This window comes from Rhinolophus sinicus, linkage group LG03 (genome assembly GCF_036562045.2).
Source record: "Rhinolophus sinicus isolate RSC01 linkage group LG03, ASM3656204v1, whole genome shotgun sequence".
Lineage (NCBI taxonomy): Eukaryota > Metazoa > Chordata > Mammalia > Chiroptera > Rhinolophidae > Rhinolophus > Rhinolophus sinicus.
The window spans coordinates 55871812-55897701 of record NC_133753.1 but is presented as its reverse complement, the minus strand read 5'-3'; the positions used below and the strand labels follow the sequence as shown (position 1 = coordinate 55897701).

Genomic DNA, 25890 nt, shown 5'->3' with positions numbered 1-25890 from the left:
GTGAGTTGGTGTACGCAAAGTGCTCAGTACAACGCCTGGCACACAATGAAAGCTCTCTACAGAGGAGCTTTTATTATTAGTCTGAACTAACCAGGGTTACCATGCTCACTTGTCACACTTTTAACTGAAAACCAAAATGTGACACTTTGGTGAGCCTTACCTATATGATTTTTTTTTTTAATACTGAAAATAGCTAGAGACCGATTGCCTACTATTTTTTTATATTGGATTTATATAAAATATATATTACCATATATTTAACAGCTTCATTATAATTCACATACCATAAAATTCACCCTTTTAAAGTATATAATTCAGTGGTTTTTAGTATATTCACAGAGTTGTTTGACAGTCACCACTACCTAATTCCATTACCTCAAAGGAAATCTCGTGTTCATTAGCAGTCACTCTCCATTCATTCCAGCCCTAGCCCTAAGTAACCACCAATCTGCTTTCTGTCTCTATGCATTTGCCTATTCTGGACATTTGATATAAATGGAATCATACAATATGCGGCCCTTTGTGACTGGCTTCTTTCACTTAGCATAATATTTTCAAGGTTCATCTATGTTGTGGCATGAATCAGTACTTCATTCTTTTTTATTGCCAAATAATATTCCATTGTGTGGCTGGACCATGTTTTGTTCATCCATTCATCAGTTGTTGAACATTTGAGTTGTTTCATTTTGGGCTGCTATGAACATATATGTTCAAGTTTCTGTGTGGACATATGTTTTCATTTCTCTTGGGTGTAGACCTAAGAGTGGGAGGCTGCCTATTATTGGGGAGCACAGATGGAAACAGTGATTTATGACAAAGTGTTCACCAGTGGGGTATTGGTTAGATGATCTTGGGTTCAAAGATGGGCATTTCCTGTTGTCATAGTCTTCACACGAATGCTCATACCATACTTATATTTAATTGTTCATGTTTATTTAGGTGGTTAAATAATCCAGACCATCATTCCTGATCCCATCTCCTCACTAGAGGGTCTGCATCCATCCTTTTTACAATGACACAAACATATTCTTTCTTTCACCAGAATGGCCGTGAGTCAGCCTGCTGTGGAGATTTGACAAATCTTGCAGGCCGGCTTAGCTCTAGCCAAGTCCTGTCTAGAGAATGGGGGGGGGGGGGGGTGGTTCTGTGGTATGCTTTGAAAATTGACCCTATTCTCTCCTACCACAAGTGAGAGGGCGAGCGTTCAGCCTCACATTCTCACAAAGGATCCAGAGACAAGAAGATTCACTGAGAGCTTTCCTCAAGTTGCCTCATCTGAATTCCTGGTCCACCTTTTGTCCTTCCCAGTCCAGGGCTCCAGGGGAGGGACCTTAAGGATCTGTATTTTTAACCTGTTCACCCAGCAGGCAAGTTTGGGAAATGCAAATCGACAAATTCCTGCTCACTCAGCCTTCCTGGGTTTGGGGAGAAGCCAGTTAGCACCAGTGTGGCCCCAATCCCAGTTAATTTTTTAACCTATCAGCTGGGCTTACCCCAGGTTCCCAAGTGTTCTCCTTTAAGATTTTCAGTGGTTCACAGGCTTCAGTTGGTCTCTAGCTTGTACCACTGCCTCTCTGTGCCCCTCCAGGATCTCCTATGTAGCTCAAAGCACCCTCTGAGGACCTCTCATTGAGCCCCTCTTCTCTCCTCCCCCCAATTACTCTCTCCCCTTCTTCCCTTAATGGCCTTAAGGGCCTCAGGGCAGTCTCACACAGAGGTGTTTGAAAAGGGCTCATTAACCAGGATCAGCTGATTTCAAAGTCTGCCCCCCACCCTGAGGGTCCCTGGGACCCTATGGGGGGGGGGTCCTCCAAGGTCAAAACTATTTTCATGATAATACTGACTTTTGTGTTTGTGTGTGACTTTTTAAACTCTCATTCTCTCAGGAATTTTCTAGAGGCTACTGAAATGTGGTGGAAGCATCAACGGTGGAAGGTGTGCCTCTGTATTCTTGTGTTTTACAATTTTTCTGTTTTAATTTCTAGTATGATAATATTGATAGATATAATCCACATAAACAAAAAGCTCTTTGGGGTCCACAACAAATTTTAAGAGTGTAGAGGGATGATGGTAAGACCAGGAACTTTGAGAACCACTGGCCAATTACCTAACTGATGATAATTACTAATTTGGCGCATGAATGGGGCCTGCTTATGGAGGAGGAGGAAATGGGAGAAGAGAGAGAAGAAAGAGCAAAGGGATGGGGAATAGGGAAGAAGGGAGAGGGAGGGAGGGGGGAAGGGAGGAGAAAGAGGGAGAAGAGGAGGAGGTGACGTAAGCCTATAAGGAGAAAGGTGGAACAAGAAGAGAGGAGGGAGGAGATGGGGGAGGATGGGGAGAAAGAAAGAGAAGGGAGAGGAAGGGAACAGGAAAGGGAGCAGGGGACGGGAGGACGGGTGGACAGACAGAGGGAAGAAGCAGGGAACTGAGGCTTGTTGACGATGTGCCAAAGGCCTCATTCATAGACGAGGAAGCTGAGGCTGAAACTTGGATATTATCCCATATCCCGTAAAAGTGGTAGAGCTGGGTCTGAACCTAGGTGCTCATTCTTTGTCACCATGCTGTCCCCCTCTAATGTACGGATGAGTCCTAGTGTCAGTGGTGCCACCTTCCAGCCAGCTGGCCAAACACTCTGAGGGCACAGGATGTAAAGGCCTTTATGATCTTGTGCTGCCATCAAGCCACTTATATGTCAGTGGGGTGTGGAGGTCAAGGAGGGGAGACGAAGTGGATATGGAGGGCCTGCCTCTGGCCTCTGGCTCATTCCAGAACAGGGCGGCAGCTGGGCCCATGTCTGAGAGGCTGGCTGCCCTCCCCAAAGCAGCTGCCTTGATTTCAGTTCACAGGTATTTCCCATAAATACCCATCACTGCCCACCTCCTTACCTGACTCCTTTCCTGCCTAACCCTTCTCTTTGGCTGGGGAGGGGGTGTCCAAGGCTACACACACCTGGGGACACATCCATCTGTCCCCTTAACCACAAGTCCTCTAAAAAATGGAAAACGGATTGAAAAACTCCATTCAGCATTATTACCAATATGCAAAATACAGTTTTTTCCTTGGAGTTTACCCTTGAGTCTCCACATAGTGTAGTATGTTCCCAACCAAGTAATTCATCAACGAATACTAACCCACACCCACGGTAAGAGGAAACACTTACAGGGAAGGTGGCTTACTGGCCATGGGGTGAGTAAGTTGTCCAGGGAATACTTTCACAGGGCCCCTAAAGTCGCTTATCTGACTGGAAAGTTATGAGCTATTTTGCATCTATACTGAAGAGGCTCCCGTCTCTCCAAACGTATAAGCCTGAATTTGTTCCCCCTCAGTCTAGGTGACTTTTTCTTTGCCCTGTCTTCCTTCCCTTCTGGGAGGCCCAAGTCAGAGTGCAGAGACACGATAGGGTCCGTGGGAGAGAAGGAAGGGGATGCCATAACCAGAAGACCAGCAGCAAACTGGAATGTTCTGGGAGCAGAGCTCAGGAATTCCATGGGGCACACTGTGGGGCCTGTCACCCTCAGCAGCTGGCAGGAGCTGGGGAGACCTTGTGCCCATTTCCCCGAGCCCGTGCCCAGATGAATCCACTGGAGGAAGAGGGAAAAGGCGACTGAAAAATGATCCTTCTGGACCATGCTCCCTTCTTTCCTCTGGGCTCTTCGGAGGCAGAGCCCCTTTACATTTCTCTCTCTACTCCAGGGCCTGCTGTGCAGTAAAAGCCTCAGTACATATTTGGTTGGCAAATGACTGAATATAACCACTTAGTTTATTTAAAGAGAACTGATGGCTGATTGTTGACTGACTGGTCCATTATGATACCTGACCAAGGTTTTGAGGGTGGTCCTGGTACCCTCCCTTAGGTTGTAGGTCGACAAGAGCACCAGGTCCAGGCCTGTCTGATGGCTGTGCTGGCTCCCGCTCCACAAGGGTGTCTCTAAGCAGCAGGGCCTGGGGCTGGGCCTGCAAAGCCAGAATTATCAGTAGGAGAAGGGCCAGGCTGGAGCAGAGCTAAGAGAGGAGACCCGATGACCCAGGGGACTCAGCATACACAGCCCTCCCTCCGGTACCACAGAACCTGGCCTGTCAGACCCTGGGCCAACCACAGGGCAAGCCCCACCCTGGAATGATTTTTAGTGTCTGAGGTGACTTTTTATGTCCCTAAGTAATGCATGCCTTCTTTATGAATGAGGCATTTTCTAAAACAAAGAATAAGCCTCTACACTTTTAAAAACAAACAGAGGGAAAAGAAGGAAAAGAAGGGATCCTGTAATAAAAACACTTGGTATTTTCCAGAAGGAATTGCAGAATTTCAAATAAAGACATCTTTTATGCTATTTCTTCCTCAGTATAAGAGAAACAAAGACATTATCATTTGAGACATAGCAATTAATTTGTATAATTATATTTATAATGCAATAAATATGAGTATGATGGATATAGACAAAGATCCACTTTAGGCTGAGTAGATACTACTAACCCTAATGTGTCTAATACTAGTAATAGATTTTTATATAAGTTTACTGTTTTGTGTTCCCATACAGAAAGGTTTGGGTTGTTCTGAGAAGCATTTCTGTCACAAACAGCATTTAGCTTTTCCCTCGAAAGAAAATATTCCGTCCAAGTGATAACGTGATATATCACATTATCACATAATTTGTAATCAAACATCCTGTCCATTTTATGCATCTCTCTGCTTCATTTATAACAGTTCACATAGATGAAAATGTTTTATCTGGAAAAAAAACAATAGGATGCAAGACTGAAAAAGACCCTTTACAATAAAAACACATTGAAAAAAAGTGATTTTGTCTAATTACATTTGGAATTGGAAGTGTCTTCTATCACAGATCAATTAACACAGTCCTTCTCATACAATCCCCTAAAATTAGCACTTCTGGAAGGTTCCAAAAGTCACAGTGCACACTGAGAAAAAAATCAGATTTTAAAGTGCTCTGGAAACAAATTTGATTCAAGGAAATAATATGGACTGTATTAAATGCTGAATTCTGTTGGTAATAGAGTTGAGATTAGTATAATTAAGAATAACCTTAAAAACAAATACATTTTAAAAAGTGTTCAAAACGAGAAAGATTGTACTTGAAGATGTTCTCCTAGTGCTGAAGGCTCACAGTAGTATTTTTCCAGGGGTGGTGGTTTTAATAGTAATATTGGAGATGTTTGGTGAACTTTCAACCATGGAGTTGCTCCCTTAAGCTAAGGTGTGATAAACTCTCAAATCTTCCAGAAGTAAGGTCTATTTACATGTGACGATTTCAAATTCTATCCTCAGATGCCTATCTATGTATTCCAAAACGATTATGCCCAGACCTGCAAAGACACAGATAATTGTTAGTCCATTAGTAGTTAACGGCTTGTAAAACTTGAGTTTAAAGAGACAAAAAGTCTCTTACACACACACACAAACACACACACACACACACACACACACACACACACACACACACACACTCCATACAGAATAGAGCACTCTCATGTCTTGGAAAAACAAGACTTTATTCTCAGCAACTCAAAGGTGCTTCTTAGGACCTGACTGCCCCTCCCCCTTAGTTAATCGTCTGAAGGGCATCTGTGGCCTCCTTACTAGGAAGTGGTTACTCTTAGGCTGACAACTGAAACCAACTGTACCCACACAGCTCACTGGGTCCATTAACACAACTACACTAATTTAGAAAACTCTTGCCCAGGAAGATGAAGTCACAAATAACTTGACTGTTTGTTTCAGGAACTTTGCAAAAATCATTCTATTTACCCTAAGACTAGACTACTCAATCAAATACCCTCTTTAGAAGAGACACTCACTTCTCAGAACAATACAGAGCATCAAACGACTGGTCACCTTTCAAGACTGTCTTCGAAACCCTCTCTTACCCCCCAGGCTGTGCCCAGCAATCTTAAACTAGTATGCCACAAATTTGTCCCATCCTGATTAAGTCCCTCCACCAAAAGACCTGCCTTAAACCCCTAAAACCTCATAAATATCTGCCTTTGCTCTCTCCTTCTGAGCTGCTACTAAGACTGTTAAGTTTGTGATCTTCCACAACGTGCTAAGCTTTGCTTTATGAACAGACTATTTTGGCGGTATTTCTGGGGAGCCAACATCTGACAACGTCATGGAGCTCTTTGAGAATTTAATAAAAGCCATGAGGACACTTCCTGGAAAAATGCACACACACACAATTTGGCATATAATGTGAGGGGCTTCATGGGCCTTCTAAAGCCTCTCTGTGGGTTTCATGGGGGTCTGTGAGCACAGAAGAACCCTGCACTTCTGGAAGGCGAGACTGGCCATTTGCTATGTCAAAGGCTAGACTAAGAATCAGACTTTGAGGGTCAAAAGGAAACTTTTGGATCACCTAGCCCAACAATTCCCTCAACTACATGCTGATACATAGGTGTTTAATCTATGCTTGAACCCCTGCATTGATGGGGAACTCACTACCTCTCCCAGCCACTCACTCCTGCTGTGGCTATGAGCAGAGCTGAAATTAGAGCTCTGCTTGGCTGCCTGGGCCTCTCCTGGCTTACTCTGATCTCTGCTTGTTCAAGAAAGCCAATCGTTCCTCCTCTCACACACCAAGTAAAATAGAAAAACTTCTCTCTTACTCTTAGGGTATGATCCCAGGATCCTGAGCAAAAAGCAGTCCCATCAGGGGAAACTCGTAGAGTACTAACGCGATTTTCATGTCCAAACAGGATGGAGACTCGGGATCCCTTGAGAACATCCCAGACATTGATGGTATAATCGTTGTAGCCAGCAAACAGCAGGCGACCTGGAAGCAGGAGGATGTGATGGTTCCTTCTTTCCTGTTTTTCTTTTCATGACTCTCACTCCCTCACTTGCTCACTCATTTGTTCGTTCAATCGTTTGTTCATTCATTCATTCATTCATTCAACCAACCAACCAACCAACACTGATTTAGTGCCCACTATGTACCAGGCACTGTGCTTTGCCCTGGGGATTCAAAGAGGAGAATGTGTGCTGCTGTCCCCTGTAGTGGATGGTGGTGGGCGGCAGACACATAAACCATTGTGGCACCGTGTAGTAAGGGCTATAATGGAAGTGCTCAGGTATGTGTAACATGCTATGTGATCATAAAGGAAAGGGGATGAAGGAGGGCACTGCAGAGGAAGCAACATTTCAGTTGGCTCTTGAGGGTTGAATAGGAGTTTGCTGTGCAGAGAAGGGAGAGAAAAAATGTTTCAGGCAGCAGTAGCAGCATGCAGTTGTAGAACAGGGGGTGTCTGGGGAAACTGAGTGGTCCAGTGACCCAGCATATCAGGGCTGTCTTAACGTTCACTAGCAGCCTCCCCAGCTGTGAGGGCAGAGGTGCCATGAGCTTCAGAGCACTGAGAAAGGGACTCTTGCTTTATCCCCTCCACCTCTGAAAAAAGTCCCTTTTCAAGTATGAAGAGGAGAATGGAAGGCTGGGGAGGAAAAGCCTAAGGCACTGCACATGAGTGTTGATCCATCATTGTCTTGAAGAACAGTATTAGGTGGGCACAGCCCTAACTTCCCCTGAAGTGAAAGAGGCTAGGGGAAGCTGCTGAGGGCAGGGTGAAGTGGGGGCGGGGGGTGGTGGTGGTGAGGGTGTCAAGAAGCGCAGTGGAAGAAAACTGGCACAAAATAGACTATTTAGCATATTGCCCCACAGGGAGTTTAGCTGAGGGGCCACTTGAGAGAGAGCTGGGTCTCATTTAGGTCCTGTTTTACAGTCCTGGGAAAAGTTTCTGAAATAAAATCTTACCACTGAGGGAGAAGTCCACACTGGATGCTCCAAATATGATACTCTCTTTGGAATAGATGGCGACCTCCCTGTCTGCCCGGAGGTCGTAGAGGCGACACTACAGTGCAAACAGACAAGGAAGCACTTACTTCTGGCTCCAGTTGGGGACACGATGACCACAGAGCTACCAGCAGGTGCTTGTGTAGTTTGAGGAGTAAGGGAAATACCTCTTTCGTTTTCTTTCCTAGTATTTTCTCCCTCAATCCTGTTCCTTATTAATCTCTAGGGATCACTGGAGATTTAAATAAATAGTAAATACAGGTTTTTTTGGGTACAAAAACAAAAATGAAACCCTTTTTTCTTTCTGATAAAGAACACATATTCATTGAAGAAAATTCAGAAAAACTCAGAAATGCATAAAGAAGGAAATAAAAGTCACTCCAAATCCTAGTGGTATTTATTAATATCTAGGCTGTTTCCTTCAGTCTTATTTCTATTTTACGTGTGTATTAAAATGGGATGGATGTTTATTACTTCTACGAGCATAATGTTATGAGCATTTTCTATCATTAAATAATCTTAAAAAAACCCCCACATATTTTGTTGTATATTTTCTGACCTACAGAAGTTTTAAATTTTCATTATTATCAAAACTCTCAATCTATTCCTTTGCAATTTTTTTCCACAGTAGTAACTCAGAATGAAACCCATTATTTATTAAGATACTTGATATTTTCAGGGCACAGGAAGGTATTATTTTCCTCTTGAAAAATTGGTCAACATATTTTTTTCAATTAGTATCAAAAGCCTTAAAACTAGGCCTATTTTTAACTGAGTAAATTCATGTCTGAGAATTAATTCTAAGGAAATAATAAATTCCAAAAATATTTAATTATAGCAGTGTTTTTAACAGAAAAAGAAACCTTGGAAAAAACCTAAATGTCCAAAAATTGAAGACTGGTTAACTAAATGATGGCATGTCCATAACATGGAAAACTATTCAATCATTAAGAAAACATAATATAGAAAAATGTTCATTGGCATGGGAAAATGTTCACAATTTATTGCTAAGTGAAAAAAGCAAATTAGAAAGCATTTTGTTTAAAAAGAGACGTTAAGGAATTCACCCAATTGTGATTTTTCTTGGTAAGGGAGATTAAGATAATTTAATTTTCCCCCAAGTTTTCTTCATTGAATACATACTACTTTTGTTATCAGAAAAAAAGTTATTTTATTTTTTAATTTTTCAATTACAATTGACATTCAATATTATATTAGTTTTAGGGGTATAGCATAGTGGTTAGGCATTTATATAACTTAGGAAGTGATCCCCTGATAAGTCTAAAACCCACCTGGCACCATACATAGTTATCACAATGTTATTGACTATATTCCCTATGCTGTACTTTACATCCCCATGACTGTTTTGTAACCGCCAATTTGTACTTCTTAATCTCTTCACCTTTTCCACCCAGCCCATCACCTCCACCCCCGCAAATCTGGCAACTATCAGTTCTCTGTAACTATGAGTCTGTTTCTGTTTTGTTTGTTTATTTTGTTTTTCAGATTGCACATATAAGTGAAATCACATGGTAAGAAAAAGTTACTTTAAAAAAATAAAATGGTAGGCATATCTTTCTTTCAAATAGAAAAAGCTCTCAATAATTTAGACACCTACCGTAGCGTCATCTGATCCTGAAGCAAAGGCATCTCCACTAGGGTAGTATCTGCAGAGAAGTTCAGGGAGAAAGCACTTTATTTAGAGTGGTGATTCTCAACCCTGGATGCCCATCAGAAGCACTTGGGAAGACTGTCTCATGTTAGGCCCTTGGGTCAGATTCTCCACTTCTAGGGATACAAGGACCACTCATTACAGGGGCCAGAAAGGGAGGCTCATCTGGCAGACCCATCGGGCTCCAGTTTTCTTCCCTGTAAATAGAGGCTGTGACACTGGTCTTGAGTGTTGGTAAGGAGTAAATGAGATACTATGTGTATCTACACCAGGCACTGAATACAGAGCAGGTCCCCATAGCCATAGCTTCCCCTCGATCACCTCATTCCGAAGACTTGACTCAGAGCTCAGGGATGACAAAGTGATTGGAATTGGATACACAGACATTGGATACACAGAGCCATAGGCATATCTCAGCATTGACCACTTACTACATGGGATACTTTTGGCAAGTGACTTCACCTCGCCCAGCCTCAGTTTCCTCATCTAAAACGTGAGGATGATAATGCACATTCCCTGCTGTAAAGATGGAATAAGACAGTATATGCAAAGAATGAGGTATGGTGCCAAGTAAAAAAGCACTCAATAAATGATGATTACTTCTGTTACAGTCATTCTCTTCTCCATAGTCAGGCTTCCTGGAGAGAGGGAAGCCTATGCTGAGACCTGATAGAATAATGGCCATTAGAGTGTCCAGGATGCAGGGAAAAGCACGGGTGAGAGAATGTGCATTTTTAAGCTGTATTTCATGAATATATAATTTATTTTTGTGGCTTTATATTCTATCCTTATATTCTATTGATCTATTCTAACTTCATTGACTACCTATAGTAATTTCTGGATTGATTTCCCTTGATTTTCTAGGTAATTATTCCATATTTGCAAAAAGTAATAGTCTTTTTCCTTATCCCATATTTGAGAGCTGGACATTTCTAATGTTTGTGCTACTGAAGTAAATAAGTTCTTCCTATTTTGTTCTTGCTTTTAAGGGAAACAACTCTAGTGTTCTCCACTAAGCATAATGAAGATTCTGGGGTGATTATACTTTATACACTGTCTTGAAAGTGCCACCTTCCAAATTTATATGTCAAGTCCTGACTTCTCTCTTGGGATCCAGTTCATAGATCCTGCTACCTACTTGACATCTCCACTTGGTTGTATAACAGGCCCCTCAAACTTAACTTGCCCAAAACAGAGCTCCAAAATCCATGTGCAACTACCACCTCCTACCTGCACTGCCTCCAGTCTTCTGGTCTTAGTAAATGGATCACTGTTTACTGTCTCTTACAAAGATTTGGGTTCCTTACGCTCAGGGTTCTTCTCCTCTAATACGACCCCTTGCATGTGCAGGTGTCATCTAGCTCTTTTCATGTCACCTTGTGGCATTGGAGCTCAGGCAACCGGCACAAAAATGCTGATACTCTGGATACTGCCATTACTCTGACTAATAAACTGGCCTTCATCTCTAACCCAGGACTCTCGTGTCTTCTACCAGCATCCATGAACCTGTGGCAGCCTAACTGGACAGCTTGGCAGGTCAGGTAAAATTTCAGACCCGTCCCAATTCCAGACACTTGCCGCTATGTTGTCTTTAGCTCCAGCCGTCATCATTTCTTTATTGAACTCACAGAACAACCTTCTAACTGGCCTTCACACTTCCAGTCTTGCTCCATACAGTAGCCAGAGTGATTGTTTAAAGGTAAAATATAGATCATGTTAACCCCCCGACCCCCCTACTCAATTCTGTGGCCTCTTGTTAGGTCCCTTAATATCTCATCTTTGCCCAGCTCTTTGCAAACCAGGCTCATGCATCATCCTGGATTCAGTTTAAATGTTACCTCTTCAGAGAAGGCGTTTCCTGACTCATCCCATCCCATCCCCTTGTTTTACTTTTTTCATAGCACTTATCAGTATTATAAATTATATTGTACATTTGTTTATTTGTGCTTTGTCCTGTTTCCTGTCTAGCTTGTTCACAACTGTATCTCCAGTTCCTGGAATAATGCCTAGCATCTAAGTATGCAATAAATACGTGTTGAATGAATGAATTGGAAGTACTGACTCGATTTAAGAAGGATAATGTCAACTGCCCTCTACTATAACTAAATAAAAATTCTCCAAAGATCTGGAGTGCTGTTCAGGCCCACTACAAATCAGCCTCTTGCTGGGGAGGCCGCTTTCAGTCAAGGAAACTGAGCCTGAGGCGGTTTCTGGGCATGATCCCAGGCCGGGGAGGAATGGAGAACAGAGATGCAACGCAAACAATCTACTCACTGACCGGACACTGTTGATGTCAGATTCGTGTGTCTCAAAGGCCTGCACACACTGGCCAGAGCGCATGTCCCACACCATTGCTTTCTTGTCACATCCCTACAAGTGCAAAGTTACCCAGAGTCATGGCCATTGAAAGGACTGTCTACAGACAGGCACGAATCCCATTATTTCCCATTAGACACCATTTACTTCCCATTACTAGTTGGTTGACGGCATGCTTTTCTGAGACTAGCTTTTACCACTTTCCTCAACTAATAAGCCCTTAGAAGGCCAGAACTAGGTCTTGGGGAATGATGGTGGGGAATAAGGGAAGGACCCAGCTTCCTCCTGTAGAATGTTTTATTTTTTCACACCTTTCTGAGTTGGTGCAAACTCTCCAGAGCCTACTTCTCACCTTACCCTGGACATTTGCCTTCTCTTCATTTTTCCTGTTCTTTCCTCACTCCTCTTTGTTTCTGCCTCTCTCAGCCCAAAGGGGAGGGCAGGCAGACAGAGGGTGCATGGTGGGACCTCCCATCTTTCCTCAGGTGTCTGGAGCAGCCCTGAACAAAGGTGGAGTACCAGTACCCCAACAGTATGCTGGGTTGGGAATCGGCAAGCTAGGAGCCCAGTCGTGGCCCTGTAAGCAGATAGCTTGTGGCCTGGGCAAGCCATCTCTCTGGGCTTCTGCCTCGACACCTGTAAAGTAAACTCTCTCTAGGTTGCCAACATGACCCAGAGAATCATAAACATGAGGCTCTCCCATTATACTATCATGGTTCTAGGAGAATTTTGATAAATTCCTGCAGAGCGGTCCTGTTGTCAAGCTTAGGTAGTGTGCTGTAGACGCTCAACAGTCATATTGAAGAAATAATGGCTTAGAATCAGTGTCCAAGTTGTTGGTTTCAACTCAGAGGAAAGGGTGGGATGAGGTACCATAACTGATATCTCAGCAAGACCTGCTGTGGGTTCAGCACTCAGAGTCTTGACTGAGACTGTGGACAAAGGACTCAGGAGTGTCTTCTAACCTTTAGAGGACACTAAATCAGATGGAGTTTAGTGCTCCGAAAAGACACAAAATCATCTACAATGACATCGACAACTTGAGTTAACAGTGTGGTTGAGGAGAGATAAATACAGGTATACAAGGGAACAAGAATGAAACATATACCGATATGGCCAAATACCCAATTAGAAAATTGGGGTCCCTGCTATTTAGAGGCCACAGAGCCTTTGTCTGAGGCCCAGAACTAAGATGCAGGGGGCTCGGAGCAAAGGGCCCTTATGTCTCCCAGCTGCAACTGTCATTCCACAGTGTGTACGTCACCATCCTCTCTCACCACTGTCTCCTGACTGAAGTGAGAGAGGACTCAGGGTCAGGGCAGCCAGCTCAGGTCTCCAGTCTTACACCCAGTTTTCCATAGACATACTCGCCTCTCCCATGTGCATAGCATATTGTAAACTCTTTCACCTGCTACTCAAATATCCTGGGAAAGGGGGCAGGATGCAAGTATTATCATATATCATGCCCAATTTAAAGATGATAAAATTTAGGTGGCAAAGCTGGAAGCCAGTTATCCTGACTCTTACGCTGGTGCCCCACTGTGGCTTTAGCTCCTCTCTAAGCTTTCCAATACTCTGTTCCCTGTGCCCTGTGTGTGGGAGGGAAATGGTGGCCGGCAGAGTTGGAGCGGGAGAGTTCCCACCAGCCCCAAAGCCCTGATCACACCACAGGGCTGCCTCACCTCAGTACCGTCTGACCAGCTCGTGTCCTTGTGGATGTTTCTAATGCTCTCAGATGCTAACTTTCTGCTACTTATCTGAGGAATGACGCTTTTAAATGTGGCAGATATGTACCTTGAGTTGCAGCATTCATACCAGGAGAATATTCCAGATCCCTCCATAGACTGTTGAATGTCAGCGGTAGAATGGGAGACCCTCACAGCCAGCACTGTAACTGCCCACCAAGTGCCACCATAGCAGTGGGCCCTGGGGGTGCAGTGGGGCGCTGAGAACCATTTCTGCAACCCCTTCCAGGGAACTGTCCAGAATTGGTAAGAATTGCCACCATAAGCCTCCCTGGAAGACCCCTAGAGGTTTCCCTTGGGTCGTTACCCCAGACACGAAGGTGTTTCCTGTTTCTGAGGGGGCCAAGTCCAAGCAGAGCACGTCAGCTCCATGCCCATGGAAGCTCTGCAGCAGCTGCCCGCTCTCCACATCCCACAGGGCGCATGTCCCATCTCCGCTCGCCGTCAGGATCTGCCCAAAGACAAGGACAGGAAGACGACTATTGTCATCACTACTGCTGTCAGAGGAAAGTCCATTGGATGCTTCAAGTTCCACCGGGAGAAGGAAGCACCTTAAACATGCAGACACACACCTCGCTAAACCTGGATTCAAGTGCCGAAGCGTTTCTCCCATACTGAGAAAGAAAAAGTCCATTTTCAACACCGTCACTGACCTTGACCTGTGTTTCTGTGCCTGTCCTCCGCTAGAGCCAGAAATCCAGATGGCCTCCCCGCTGTACCTGCAGGGCCGTACGCCTGCCTGGTGTGTAAGACGTGCTCTGTGAATATCTGAATGGCTCCCACAAGCAGCCACCCACACTGTCGTGCACGCCAGACACATAAAGTGCTTCTCAAGCATTAATGGGCACCCCAGTCACCAGCCTGCTTGCTAATGTAGAGTCTGGGGTGGGGTGGCAGATTCTGTCGTTCTTACAAACTCCTAGGCGGCGCTGATGCTCGTCACTGGAGCCCACCTGGAGGAGCGAGGGTTGAGGAAGCATTTTGTTAGACACGTTCTCCTACTGCTTCTTCTTCCCAGAGCAGGGGGCTGCCCCAGCGGCTCCCCAGGGCCACTGAGAGGTACTGACACTCAGGCATGCGCAGGGCCAACAAGCCTCTGCTGTGTGACCACACCCAGGTGATCTGCTAGGCGTTAGGGTTTGCGCAAAGACTGGGTCTTGGTCTCTGCTCTCCTGGAGCTCAGTTTAACAGGATTGGTGGTTACGTCTGAAATCAACCTAATTCCCTGTCCCCATGCTAATCAATTCCAGGATGAGGCATGCTTTCCTGAGACCAAGGAAAAACAAACTAGCTGCTTGCTCCAGTAAAAACCCGCTCCTGCAAAATAAGACTGTGAACCAACTAAACAACTTACCAAGACTAATACATAGCTTGCTCATCAAGACTCACTTCAAGACCCTTACCTCGCTGGGCTCACCAATCCAAAGCTATCATGTCATCAACCAGTTTCCTGACTTGAAAGACCCACCTGAAAATTACCCACCCAGGATCCTGCAACCCTCCAAATACCTTTCCCCGATTTCTCCATTTTGAGATACTATATTGTGTTAAGTTGGGCTTCTCCCTTACTGCAGTAGGTCTAAGAAGCTTAGAAGTGCTGGATGGCAAGTTTTTCTGGCGGTCTCAGTAGATGACACAATGATCACTTCTAATAGAATGTGAGAAGTGCTGAAATACAGGGAGACGGCTGAGAGGGGCCTACCTGCTCTGGCAATACCTGTGCTGGTCTTAGAGGATAAGTGAGAACTGGCCAGGTGAAGGGAAGGGAAGGGAAGTGGAGGGAGGGCACGGCAGGTGCCAGTGTACCTCTGCACTGAATGAAAGGTGTGCCTGTGTAGAGAATGAGGACTTTAGCCAGCAGGCAAGAAGCAGGTATGGAAAGCTTCCAAGCATGATGATAAGATCAAAGATAACTTTCAGAGAATCTGTCAGGTCAGTTCAGCTATCCCTCAGCAGCCTCTGTACTGCTTACAAGTACAAAGGCTGGCCCACATTAGAGTGCCTGGGGAGAGGCATGGGGGCAGAGCTAGGGTTCTAATTGTTGTTACCGCCATTTTGCGTGAGGCTTGGGCTCTGGCTGGGCCTGTCTTTGTGGAGTTGGGAGAAAGGCAGTGGTATCCAGGGTTCCTGGGCTCATCCACTTAGTTGACTGCACTGCATTACCCTGGAGCTAGTTTGATCTTGAGAAGCCATGTGGGAAACCACAAGGGGTTCAGCCCTGGATAGCAGAGCCTCCCTATGCCCCACCTTCTAGCTGCTCAGGGCCTGGATGAGGTGATAAGACTGTGCAGGAAGTAGCTATGACAGTGTAAGCGGCCACAACCGAGGGCCCTCTGGGGGTGGTAATTACTGATAGTTGAGGAAAGAAAACAGGAACCAGGCCTTAAGGCATTCAGTGCACCCACTGACCTGCTGCACCTCCAGTTTCTATGCACTGGTGGTCTTCACCCCGCCTCCCCCTCCCTCCTTCACGTTCTCCCCCTTCTCTCCTACATGCTAGGCCTAGCACTTATAAAGACTCTCCTTTCTTCTGCAGGGAGGGAACACACTATAAGGAGGGGAATCTGCCCCTACCCTGGCCTTGTGCTTGCAGGCTGCGCTGTCTGGGCATGGGTTTTCTGCGGGGCAGTCTGGGAGGCCAGGGAGATCTTTGCAGCCAGGAGAGGCTGCTTTGGAGCATCTCCCTGGAGCAAGAACTGGGTGAATTCTGGAGCACTCGGGCTTCTTGGGCCTGGTCCCCAAGACCTTCCTCAAAATGCCACTCGGGGGGCTAGCTCTCAAATGTGGGGAATTTCCACGGCCGCAAAGCTCCTCCCTCCAGCCTCAACTTCCCTCAAGTGTACACTCAGCACAATGAGCAGGATGGGTAAAAGTAGCTTGTGAACACCCAAGACTCGGACCGTGTCTTAATTTGGGTTCTTGTACTTTGTAATATGCTACAATTTCCTCCCATCTTTCCAGGCCCATACTAGTGGATGCTCCACCCCATTCTTGTTCTAAGACTTGCAAAGGGTCAAAATCTGCACTCTTTTGGGGACACCAGGTCCAAACAACCTGCTTTAAACAATTACCACAGTCAAGCTCTTTAATATGGGAATTTTCCCTACCATACTCTTCAATCAAAGAAATGAACGCTTTTTAAAAGTTAAAAGTAAATTCTTAATATTTAAAAATTTTAAATATATTTTGTGATCTTCATTACAATAGAAGTATAAACAAAATTTAAAAACCAAACATTCATTATGATAAAGGCACCAAACAGAACCTCTAACTCACCATCGTTTATTCTGGAAGGCAAAGAATTTGCAGGCTTAATACCATAGTCTTATACCAGCCACTTGAGGTTTTCTTTTTTCATCCTACCATATTTCCCCAAAAATAAGACCTAGCCGGACCATCAGCTCTAATGCATTTTTTGGAGCAAAAATTAATATAAGACCTAGTCTTATTTTACTATAAGACCGGGTATGACATGATATGATATATGACATGATATGATATAATATAATATAACATAATATAATATAGTTATATATCTATATAACTATATATATAATTATATAACTATATATTAGATATGTTATAATTATAATTTTACTATAATATAAGACCGGGTCTTATTATTAATATTTGCTCCAAAAGACGCATTAGAGCTGATAGTCCAGCTAGGTCTTATTTTCAGGGAAACACGGTAGGTCCCAGAGATGGAAGGAAGCTTAAGGTTCCTTAGTTCACTGGTACCCAAACCAGGTGTGTGTCTGACTCACCCATGAAGCTTTGTGTTAATATTAATAATAACAACACAGTAAGAACTAACACACTGGTATTTACCAGGGACTGTACTAAGTATTTTACACGAATCATCTCATTTAATTCTCAGAAAGCCTTATGAGGGAGGAATTTATTACCATCCTCACTTGCAGGTGAGACAAAATAGAGAAGAAAACCTTGTTTAGGACTGACCAGCTAGGGCACTATGGGGCCGGGATTGGATCCCAGCCGTCTGACTCTGAGCCAAGACCTGCAACTCTGCTGAGGTAGCCAGTGTATCCAGTGCGACTTCCCTTTTTCCTCTGTCTCTGGCTAACTGCCTGTTAGGAAGAAAGCACTTTCTCCCTCAGAGGTGTCCCCTTTGATCCCCACCTCCAGCATTGTGGCAACACAGAGGGAGGGTGACAGGTCTCCATCAGAGACACTTCAGGTGCCTGACAACCCACTGGCCTTGCATCCCCCTGAGTCTGCCTTCATCCAGACTAAGCATCCTCTGTTGCTCTGGCTGCTCCTCAGGCTCAAGGGCATCTGGTTGTGGCCACAGCAGCCGCTACTGTACAGGTCTGCAAGGCTCCTGGTCACAGACAACAGGTGTAAACACTGCACTCCAAGTCTCAATACCCCTCTTGCCAGCAATTAAAAAATTACGCAGTCACCTGGTCTCCCAGTCACCAGCCTCCCCTGCCCTCCCGACATTAGTCAGCCACAGAGGGCTTCAGTCTGACTGAGATGCTTTCCTTAAACCCCAATCTGCCTCACACCCTGCAATGGCTCCCTTCCATCTATAGGGTCAGCCCAGGCAGTCAGCGCCCCTGTGATCTGGCCCTGCCCACTTCTCAGGCTGCCTGCCTCTCACGGTGCTCCCCTCACACCTCACTGGCAATACTCTTGCCCTCCAAGGCTGTGACCACCGCTCCTGCTCTGAGCTCCCAGCCTTCCCGGCTGTTCAGTCACGACTTGTTTCACTGACGGTCCCTAAGGGCAGAGACCAAGTTTTCTTCCAGGCCCAGAGCCAGGTAGTACTGGCAACGTGGATCGTGGACACCTAGAAAGGTTTGCTGAATATGTGTGAATAAACAAACTACTGCATGCATTTACCACTTGTGAAGAAAATGTAGCTGAAGTGTGGATGTTGTATTGTTTTTACTTTATGATTTATTCAAAGTAGGGCAGATTTACTATTTGAAGCTTTTTCTTTTTGTATTTGTTAAAACGAGTGTAAAACAGGTTCAGCGAGGTGTGCAAAGTGCACAACTCTGAAGCTCAGAAGCTCGGTGAAGTTTTACACATGTAAGTACCTTAGGACCATGTCTCAGACAGGGAGATAGGAATTCCCACCACCCCAAAGTTCCCTGATCCACTCCCACCCCAAGTCAATTAGAGGAGGATGTGCCATATGGTATGTAGTTTATCTCAACTCTGTCAACAACCAAGAGCCCCGACTTTCCTCATTTCTGATTCTATTACAAATAATAATAACCAGTGAGAAACAAAAGCAGCTTTCTGTTGAGCCAAGTGCTGGAGCACACCCCTCTTGGTAAGAGGGACACAGGAAAAGCTTACTGTCCTTGCGACTTCTCCACCACGTACCCTGCTCTCCAGCAGGCTGATGCAGCACGCGGGCCCTTATTTACCTGCATGTCAGAGTTGGTGAAGCTGCAGGCTGACAGGTAGTTTGTATGCATAGCAACGGACTTCTTTTTGGCAGCCATGTTTTCATTTTTGTCAAACGTCAGAGGATACACAGAGCACTTATTATCCAAACCACTGGCACGGAAAGAAAGAGGTGTCAAAAGTTGATAGAAGGCAATAGAATATGTGTATATTTTCTCATGCACACAAACTTTTCAACATTTTTCTCTTCAGCAGTATTATATATTGTAACCTTTTCCCCCAACTTTCACTGTGAAGATTTTCAAACAAATTGAAAGAAAAATAGTACAATGAACACTGAGATCTCTTCACCTAGATTCACTAACTTAACATTTTGCCATATTTGTGGGAGCAAATTCTGAACCATTTGAATGCAAACTACATGATATGTTATATCCAAATACTTCAGTTTGCAAATTTATATCTCCTAAAAATAGGAACATTTTCCTCTATCACCACTAAATCATTATCACATCTGAGAAAACTAACAAAAGTTCCATAACACATGTAATAAGCCATCCATAGTCAATCTTCCCCAATTGTCCCCAGGATCCAGAGCCCAATCAAGGTTCACACATTACATTTGGTTTTTATGTCTTTTTAAGATCATTTACTCTAGAACAAGCCCTCCACCTACAAGTATTTTTTGGTGTGCACAACAAGTGCTCTTAGGTCAGTTGTATTACAGGATGTCACACATTCTGGATTTATCACACTGTTTCTCTCTGGTTAGATACAAGTCAAACATTTTTCATTTTTGGCAACAATAGTATAAAGGTGATATTATGTACTTCTTTCTTATTGCTTCACTTCAGGAGACTTGTGATACCTGTTATGCCAAGGCTGGTGATGCCAACTTTGATTACTTGGTTAAAGGGGGGACAATCAGGTCTCTTCATGGTAAAGGTGATTTGTTTGTAATTAGTAATAATCTGTGGTGTGATACTTTGAGACCATCAGAATATCCTGTTTCCCAACAACCTTTCACACAATGGCTTTAACATGATTACCCTTGTATAAACAAATATTACTTTAGGAATGCAAAATGATGATCTTCTAATTTGATAATTCCTTCTGCACTTATTAGCTGATATTTTTCTGTAAAGAACCTCCCTTTCACCAGTATCATTGTACACCCATGGATTCCTTTTTCTCTTCAACTGTGTTACGATCTCTTACTGTCATCATTCCATGTGATGCTCAAATTGCCCCAAATTTGGACAGTGGGGGCCCCTCCAGGCAGCTCCTGTTTCCTTTTGATATAATTCTATTGGTTCTTGAATGTTTCCTTGCTTTCTGCAACAAGAAAGTATCTTAGGCTTTGCTTTATTCTTGTCCTGCCCCAGACCTACAATCAACCTTACTCCAAGGAGCCCTGCTTCCTTTTAATGGGGAACAATATTTAGGAGGGAGCACTCTCTTTTGGGGGACCCCCTTTGCCTTTCCAACTGCTTGGAGCTACAGGTGTAGTCTAGGGTAGTGTATTACCAATAACTAACTCTGGCAAGCTTGTTTATAGATTATGTGGGTGAGAGTGATTTGCACTTGGACTAGGGGCTTCCCTGACCCTTGCAGCGACCCATGCTGAAGCTTCAGAGTAATTCCTGTAGCTCTGTCGGGATACTCATTGCTTAGGGTTATTTGTGTCGCTATGAGAAGCAGAGAAGTTTTGCAGTATGATGTATCTGGTGTTGAATCTCTGCTTTAGTATTAACTCATTTCGTGATCTTAGTTACGTTTTTTAGGTTCTCTGAGCCTCAGTTTCCTCAACTATAAAATGAGTGGATCACACCCACCTATCACAAAGGACTGTTGTAAAGAGTACATAAAGAGCTCAGACTAGCCCTTGGCACATGATAGATGCTCAGTAAGTAGTCATTATCATTATTTTTGTATTCTTTTTGCTTCAAGGCAAGCACTATGTTTTATTCAATACTGAATTCCCCTAGGACAGCCACTCCAGCGGCTTGCACTCAGTTGCTCAGAGCAAGTGTACAATACCTGAATGAAGGCTTCTTGGGGGATATGGCTCTCAAATAAAAAATGTGTGTGTATAATCAATTAACACTTTTTTTTAAAGAAGAAGATTGTGTCAATACTGTTGGAGTTTTAACTCTCAGGTTTGGAACCAACTGAGATAGACCCAGTAGGCAGGCAGATGGAAATAAAAATATCCCCTTACCTATAACGACATTGAGAGAATGTGACAGAGGCGTGGGTCTGTGTGATAATGGAGTTACAGGGATATCACAAAGCCATGGCTGAGAAACACTATTTTAGATCACCACGAGAAACTCAAATGAATCACAGTTGCTCTTAGCAGTTCTAAAAAAAGTAGGGGAGATGGTGCTATTATCTAAGATGAAAATTCAGTCTTTTTCAGTTTAGTTTCTGATGCTCTCTCCTTATGTACTGGACCCCATATTTTTAAAAAATACTTTCACAAATAGTTCACACCTTGAACTTCCTCTGCTTTGGTTTTCATAACAACCTGTGAGACGGCTACCACATGTCAGGGCTCAGGCAAACAGAGAGGACTAAGTGACGACACCACTCAGTTCCACTCTGAACCCTCTCTGTACCAGGTTGTCACCAGAAAGCTATCTACCTGGGCCTTGTAAAATTGTTCTCATTCCTGACTGCGCCCCTGCCTTCATGGAACTTCTTCCACTGGGTTCCATAGAATGAGGGTGAAAATAAGAAATAGCCTAAAGCCGCAGGAGACATTGTTCACTATGTTATTATGTTCAGTGTGTACTGCAGAAGGATCTCCTCAATATATTCCTTCTGTAATTTAGAACCAGACAGCTGATATCTCAACATTAAATACTGAGATATTATGTAACCCATTCAACTCTATACATCTGCTAAAATTAATGCCGAGTTTGAAACTCATTATCCTAGAGTTTTTTCAAATGTAGAGTATTTCTTATTCCTACTGAGCGGTGAATAACTACCTTACCTAATGAAAAGTCTGTCCTTTGTTCCTGATTCCTGGAAGGTGATCTCTGATTCCCTGGGATGTCTTGCCTGATGGGAGTCTTTGTTTGTCTGGGGCTTTGGCTACCAGACAGCCTAACAGTGTGATCCGTGATGGGGGCTTTGGGACATGCCTTATCAGTTCCAACCTCTGGAGAAACTAGAAACTAAAGGTATTAGCCTGAACCTCCAGGAGATTACGATCAGCTGTGTGGGCAACATGTGATCGAGCCCTTCTAAAAACTCAGGAGAGCAAAGGCTCAGGAGAGTATCCGCAGGTGACAATACTCTGGGCGTACAGTCACACTGTAGCTGGGAGAAGGTAATGCCGGAACCCTCCTGGGCTCTGCCCTGTGTGTCTCGTCCTGGTTCTCATTGTATCCTTTCACTGTGATAAAACTGGGAGCCTGAGTACAGCACTTTGCTGAGTTCATGAGTCATTTTAGTAAATTACTGAGCCTGAGGGTGGTTGTGGGGACTCCTGAATTTGAAGTTGGTGTCTGAGGGGAGGGAAGTGTTGTGGGGACTATTCCTTCTGACTGTACAGCTGGCTGAATTCCTTTGCACCTACCTTGTAATTGTGGTATATACATGTATGAATGTGTTACATATGTGTCATATACATAAATACATATATATTCATACATACCAGGGTGCAAAAAAAATTTATACAAGTGGACACTTTAGTCAATGTTGCTCAAGCATGTTTGTCGTAATCAGAAGTGTCTAGACTCTGATGGTAACCACTTTGAGCACCTCCTGTAATTGCAGAAGTCAAACGTGATTTGTATTCATCTTTTGTTATCAGTATATATTGAGTATTACAATTTTAATAGTTTTTTCCTCTTAAAATGTGTATACATTTTTTTGGCTCCCTCTGTGTGTGAGTGTGTGTGTGTGTGTGTGTGTGTGTGTGTGTGTATTATATCTGTGTCTTTTACTGTGATCACCTCATATCCTTTCAGGAAGTAGATGGGGATGAATTTTATATAAATATTGCCATCTAGTTACAAAATGGAGAAACAATTCACTTTTGAATTATTTTAAAAATTCAAAAATGTGAAATACACGTATGTGATCATGGGTTCTAAAGGTACACCGAGTCTTGGCAAGTGGAGAGAGAGAGTGGGAAGATGCCACCAAAGCAGCCACCTAAAGAGAGGGACACTGGGGATGGTGGCTTGTGTGACATTGGCTGGAGAAGACTCCAGAGCTTTTGCTTGGAGGCCCAGGGTTTTCATATTTGAAATAAAATTCTTTTCTCCTTATTATAAAAATAATACATGCTTATTTTTTAAAAAAAGGAAATAAATAAAATTAAAAAGAAGAGAAAAACACCCCTAGCCGTGTCATCCCGAAATGCATTTTCAGTATAGTTCATCACAGCCTTTATACTAATGCCTCTTTTCTCAACATTGCTGAGATTCTACAGTAGAAATAATTGGAACAGTCTCAGAATTGTTTAACACACACAGGGACAGGGAACCATTTTGGTGACAGTTCTCATTGCCAACCCTGTCAAACTGAGCTCCAGGAGAACAGAGCATAAGGCACAATCTTCCTAGTAACCTGGATGCTCTTTTCATTTAGTGTAACTAAGAATTTCCCTTTTAATGGCTGTACAGCATTCCATTCAATTCATGTACCACAATTCACTTAATTTCCTGTTATGGGCATATTGTTGCCCCTTTTTTGGTTTAATTTTAAATAATACTACAATAAATGTTATTGTTCACATTTTTTCCCCTATATTTTGGATTACTTCTTCCAAACAAGTTCTTAGATGTAAAATCACTAGATCAAAGGTTATAAATTTTTCCAGGCTTCTGATATACTTTACCAACATGCTTTCCAAAATGTTTGCACCAATTTAGGGTTCCCACCAACAGCATTTGACAGTGGAGGGCATAGGTTTAAAACTTATACTATTGTAAGTCCGTAACAAAAATGAAGTCTGAAAGAGATTTTTGTGTTTTTTTTTTTTTTGTCTTTGATAAAGTTCAGGGAGGAATTTAACACATTGCTTAACAAGCGAGAAACAAAAATGACAAGTTCTTATTTGTTTGTGTGTTTTCGCCCATACAATAGTACTTTATAGCTAACTAGGAAACCTGAAAAGCTGCTGTCCACCCTACTTACCCACATGCAATGGCGCATCCCGACGGGGCATATGCACACGCCATCACCCATGTGCAGGGCATAGTGACCGCATGTTCCTGAAACACAGGATGCACCGTTCATAGCATCAACAAGGGCCAGTTCTGCACAGAGGCCTTAACTTTTCATTTTTACCAAAAAATAAATAAATAAAATAGTAATCACTGGTGTTCCTATAGAATTTCATTACAGTTTCAAAGGGCAGTGGACTGGGGTAACAATGAGCTTGAGACTGACAAGGAGTCTCAGCCTTCTATAATCAACGGAACTTTATGTCATAAAGTCTCAAAGTTAAAAATCTCCACTAGCAAAAAAAATAAATAAACATTCTTAATGTTTATCTTTCTTAATGTTGTACTCCCCTTCTTCTGAAGGAATGAATATTGGGGCTCCTTTTCTTTAAAAGGTCCATCCGAATGTCATTTCTGTTATATACTTCACCATATTTATTGACTCCCCCTATTTTCAAAATATGTTCTTGAATGACTTTTTACATGTACACTGTAAGTCTGTTGACCTGCGAGTATATAGAGAGGTGGCTAGAATGCAGAATATGGACACCGTTCAATCTGAGACAGATATAGTTCTCGTTTTTTAATAGAGTGAAAAGGAAGACGTTCTAAGTAAATATTGGAATCCATATGAGTATTTAATACATAATACTTGTTACTGTAAATGTCGCCACAATGGAGGCACGCAAGTGCACCTACACATAGATTTCCGTCTTTCTCTTTAGTGAAGAGTCTAAATTCAGGTCTAATGTGGATGCTCAGGCCAGAGGCGCAAGGGGCTCAGACTCCACTGCACCCGGGAAAGTGCAGTTCATCCCCTTGCAGCCTGGGCTGCCCTGCCCACCATCTGCTCATGTCCACAGTGCTATGGAGTCTGGCCACAGACAGACAGGGGAGAGAAACCTGGGGATTTGAGTGTCTTACCATCACTCAGAAGAAGAATAAATGCAGCTGCATGTGTGAATGTGACCAGTTTTCCAGGCCACGCCCTTTCCGACCCCCTTTTTTTGCACCCTCTGTGGTGACTGTGCATGCTCTTCACTGGGTGAGGGGTTTCAGCTCGAGAGAGAAATGAATGCTCAAGTGGGCTGTGGAGCTGTCCAAACACAGTGGGCTTTTGTGGGGTTTCCAGCCCCAGAAGGCTCCCCGAGAGGCAGGGAATGAGGACAGGGCTGGAGAGCTAGACTACCTTTAAACTAGGCTGGGGTTCTGAGGGGCCTCAACATGCCGGGGACACCACTGTACCTTGTTAGTTGTGAAGGAATCCCACACGATCACCTTCCCATCCTGGAAGGAAAAGAGTAAACAGTTCAGGAGTTGGCAACAAGTCCACTTTCACTGTAACCACACTGGGGCTGTGGGTCATCTATTTGTAATACAAAACCACCAGAGATAAATCCACACGAGCCCTGGGTCCTACAACACAGTGTCCTGCCCAGACGTGGTGTGTGGGTTCTGAGACCCCCAGGCTCTGGCTGAGGGTGAAAGAAGATGGATGAGCCTATGTCCTTCAACACATGGGTCCCCCAGGCACCCTGAGAGATGATGAATCTACATCCTCTACGGCACACTTGATTTTTTTAATCACTCAAGCATTTGGAGCTAAATATGGAGAATGAGGCGGTGGTGAGGGTGTGGAGAGCAATGCCACTTAGAGGCACGAACAAGTTCCCATTATCTGAAGTGACACAGCTGCTTGCTTTGCATGATTGGATGGAGGAGTTTCATATCCACGCTGTGTGTGGCTAAGGGGCCCTGAAATAAGGTCAGAGTTGGCACTTTCAGGT

The 25890-nt window shown here is 43.7% G+C and overlaps 1 protein-coding gene across 1 annotated transcript in view; it reads right to left on the bottom strand.

Annotated features, from left to right (window-relative positions):
- Positions 1-4380: 4380 nt before the first annotated feature.
- Positions 4381-25890, bottom strand: part of GNB5 (G protein subunit beta 5) — a 34808-nt gene continuing 13298 nt past the window's right edge. Inside the window, exons 3-11 of the mRNA XM_019747080.2 lie at positions 25349-25390; positions 24075-24151; positions 18938-19070; positions 13840-13983; positions 11750-11841; positions 9418-9466; positions 7761-7857; positions 6619-6785; positions 4381-5322 (exon numbers count right to left, since the gene is read on the bottom strand). Coding sequence (XP_019602639.1) covers positions 5311-5322; positions 6619-6785; positions 7761-7857; positions 9418-9466; positions 11750-11841; positions 13840-13983; positions 18938-19070; positions 24075-24151; positions 25349-25390 — 813 coding nt within the window. The 3' untranslated portion in view covers positions 4381-5310. The remainder of the gene's footprint in view (positions 5323-6618; positions 6786-7760; positions 7858-9417; positions 9467-11749; positions 11842-13839; positions 13984-18937; positions 19071-24074; positions 24152-25348; positions 25391-25890) is intronic.